The 2,736-nt window shown below is 48.6% G+C and overlaps 1 protein-coding gene across 1 annotated transcript in view; it reads right to left on the bottom strand.

The window, feature by feature from the left end:
* Nucleotides 1–1,447: 1,447 nt before the first annotated feature.
* The window catches only part of LOC103584227 (calcineurin B homologous protein 2), a gene marked incomplete at its 5' end in the record, with an annotated part of 2,879 nt that continues 1,590 nt past the window's right edge, over nt 1,448–2,736 (bottom strand). The window contains 2 exons of the mRNA XM_008565309.1: nt 1,448–1,805; nt 2,012–2,134. Coding sequence (XP_008563531.1) covers nt 1,752–1,805; nt 2,012–2,134 — 177 coding nt within the window. The remainder of the gene's footprint in view (nt 1,806–2,011; nt 2,135–2,736) is intronic.

Here is a 2,736-nt window from a genome sequence, read left to right as displayed (position 1 = left end):
ATTAGTTAAAAGCTGTTCCTAGGGTCACTGACTCCCTGGCACTTCCAACCTGCCCCTCGCACAGGCTGAGTACAATGCCTATGCCAGGCAGAACCCCCACGCAGAGCATCCCAGGTGAGTGTAGAGAGAAGCCAGTGGCTCCTGTCAGGCAGGTGGTGTGCTGATAAATGTCTAACACCTGGCTCTCCTAGGGGCAAAATCCCTGACCTGTTGTATTTGCCAATGTCTGTGGTATAAATATTCCCAGGCTACCAACATGACATCACTGAAAACAGAGTTGAGAAGATAAGAGCACGACTGGTTCTCGTGTGTTGATACAACAACTCCAGCCAACTCCTGGAGGGGAAATGAACAGAGAACTGCAACATCTCCTGCAAGAGCAGCCAGAGCGCTCTGCTGCAGACAGAATCTCACGGTTTTACTTGACTTTTACACCCTATTCTGTGATAGGGCAGTGTGTGAACATCTCACCATGAAAACAGGATTATTCCCCAAATCTGAATAATTTCACACTCTAGAAAAGTATGTATCTTTATTACTTAGTTTTCCCATCATCTACCCCCACCCGTCCCCATCAAACTGGCATGCACCCATGAGATCAGTGAAAACCCATTTGCTATAATTTGAATATGTCCCCTAAAAATCACGTGTTGGAAATTTAATCCCCAGTGCAACAGCGTTGGGAGAGGCCTAATGGGAGGGACCTAACAGGAATGATTAATGCTGATTACAAAAGACCTGAGCTGTGAGTTTGGTTTCTCTCTCTCTCTCTCTCTCTCTCTCCCTCCCTCCCTCCCTCCCTCCCTCCCTATCTCTCATAGACATGCTCTCATGCTCTTCTGTCATCCACCATGACATGATGCAGCAAGAGGGCCCTCACCAGATGCCAGTGCCATATCCTTGGACTTCTCAGCCTCCAGGACCATGAGCCAAATAAATTTTTTTCTTTATAAATTACCCAGTCTCTGGTAGTTTGTTGTAGCAGCATAGAATGAACTAAGACACCACTTAAGAGACCAGACTTCAAGGGCTCCTCCATGTGGCCAACCAAATGGTAATGGACATCTCTTATTTTGCCTGAGCAGCATCATTCGTCCTTCTTCTGAAAATAGCACCTCATTTTCCACCCAGCCACCCCTCACCCCATCCTGAGTCCTCAGATGTTATTTCCTGGTTCTAGGAATTAGCACATGAGACAGACCTGGCCAATTAGAGTATTCCATTCCCCTGGAGATAGGGACAAGACCCCAGTTGGGCCAACAACACTCTTTGCTTGGAATTTGGAATAAGAACATCTCTCGCTACTGGGTTCCTAGGTGAGCAGGATGGAAGCCTGGAGCTGCTGGTGGCCATTCCCCACCACGAGGAAAGAGCCCTCCTGAGAATGAAGCCAACACAGAAGAAAGCAGAGTTGAAATGGAGAATAACTGAGTCCTGACATCATTTGTACCCTTAGATCCAGCAGTGCCTGAAGACAAATACCTCCAGACTTTTTAATTACATGAGCCCATAAAATCCCTTTTTTACTTAAGTCACTTTGAGTTGGGTTTGCAGTCAAACAATTGTGGCTAATTCACAGATCTGAGATCAAACAAGCTAGACTTTAGTACACGCCCTTCCTTCTCCTTGATCCCAAACAGAGTTCAGTTCAGAAGTAAGAAGACAGTTTATTGGGGTCCTGCCTCCATGGGGGCTGAGGATGAATCCCAGGCAGATACTGGTCTGCATGAGCTAGACGAAGGCACAAGGAGTCACTTCAGGATCCGGATGCTCATTTTTTGCTCAATGTTCATCTTCTCTAAGGACTGGGAGAAGATGGGTCATAGTCAAAAGGCTTGAACCCCAATTCTCTGCTTCCTGCTCCCCCCCCAGGGTTCTACCCATCCTTAAGGCCCCACCATTCCCTAGGAACCCCTGTCTTTCTGCCCTCCTCCTTTGAACTTCATTTCCCACGTCCATCTGTCCTAGGGACTCCTGATCTCAACTCTCCAGTCCCTCAGGGCATTCTGACCTTAGTGAACTCCAGGAAGGACACAGCCCCATCTCCATCTTCATCAGCCTCCTGCACTGTGCGGTCAGCAATGCTCTCTAGCTGCTCTTCTGTCACCTGGACCCCGACCATCAGCCGGAGAACCTGCCAGGTGAGGGAAGGGGCAGCCGTGAAGAGGAGGCACAAAGGCTATTCCCCTCATTTCAAAAACCTTGCCCACCTCACCCTGAAAGTTATTACCAATTTCATAATCCATCCCCCATCCATTTTTCACCCCATCCCAGTCACCTCCCACCATATCCCCCAATTATTGGCTTCACCATCCAACCTGCCATCTATGCCTCACCATCCGTCACTCACCTCAACAACATGCTCAACCTCATTACCCCAGCCTTACAACCCATCCTCCTCCTCGCCTTTCTCCTCTCACCCTCTGACTATTCCCAGCTCCAGCCCTGCTTCATCACATCTATTCCAGAGTCTCTCATTCTTGGCACTATGGACATTTGGGGCCAGATAACTCCTTGTGGGAGGCTGTCCTGTGTATTGCACCGTGTATAGCAACATTCCTGACCTCTGCCTCCTAGATGCCATGAGCACACTCTCTCCCCAGTTGTGAAAACCAAAAGTGCCTCCAGATACTGCCAAATGTTCACTCGGGGGATAAAATCTCCCCAGTTGAGAATCGCTGATCTATTTTCAACCTCATACCCAACCGCTCCTCACCCCATCTCCCAACTAACCCA

The sequence above is a fragment of the Galeopterus variegatus genome, unplaced genomic scaffold (genome assembly GCF_000696425.1).
Source record: "Galeopterus variegatus unplaced genomic scaffold, G_variegatus-3.0.2 Scaffold47455, whole genome shotgun sequence".
NCBI lineage: Eukaryota > Metazoa > Chordata > Mammalia > Dermoptera > Cynocephalidae > Galeopterus > Galeopterus variegatus.
This window is presented reverse-complemented; position numbering and strand designations above follow the sequence as displayed.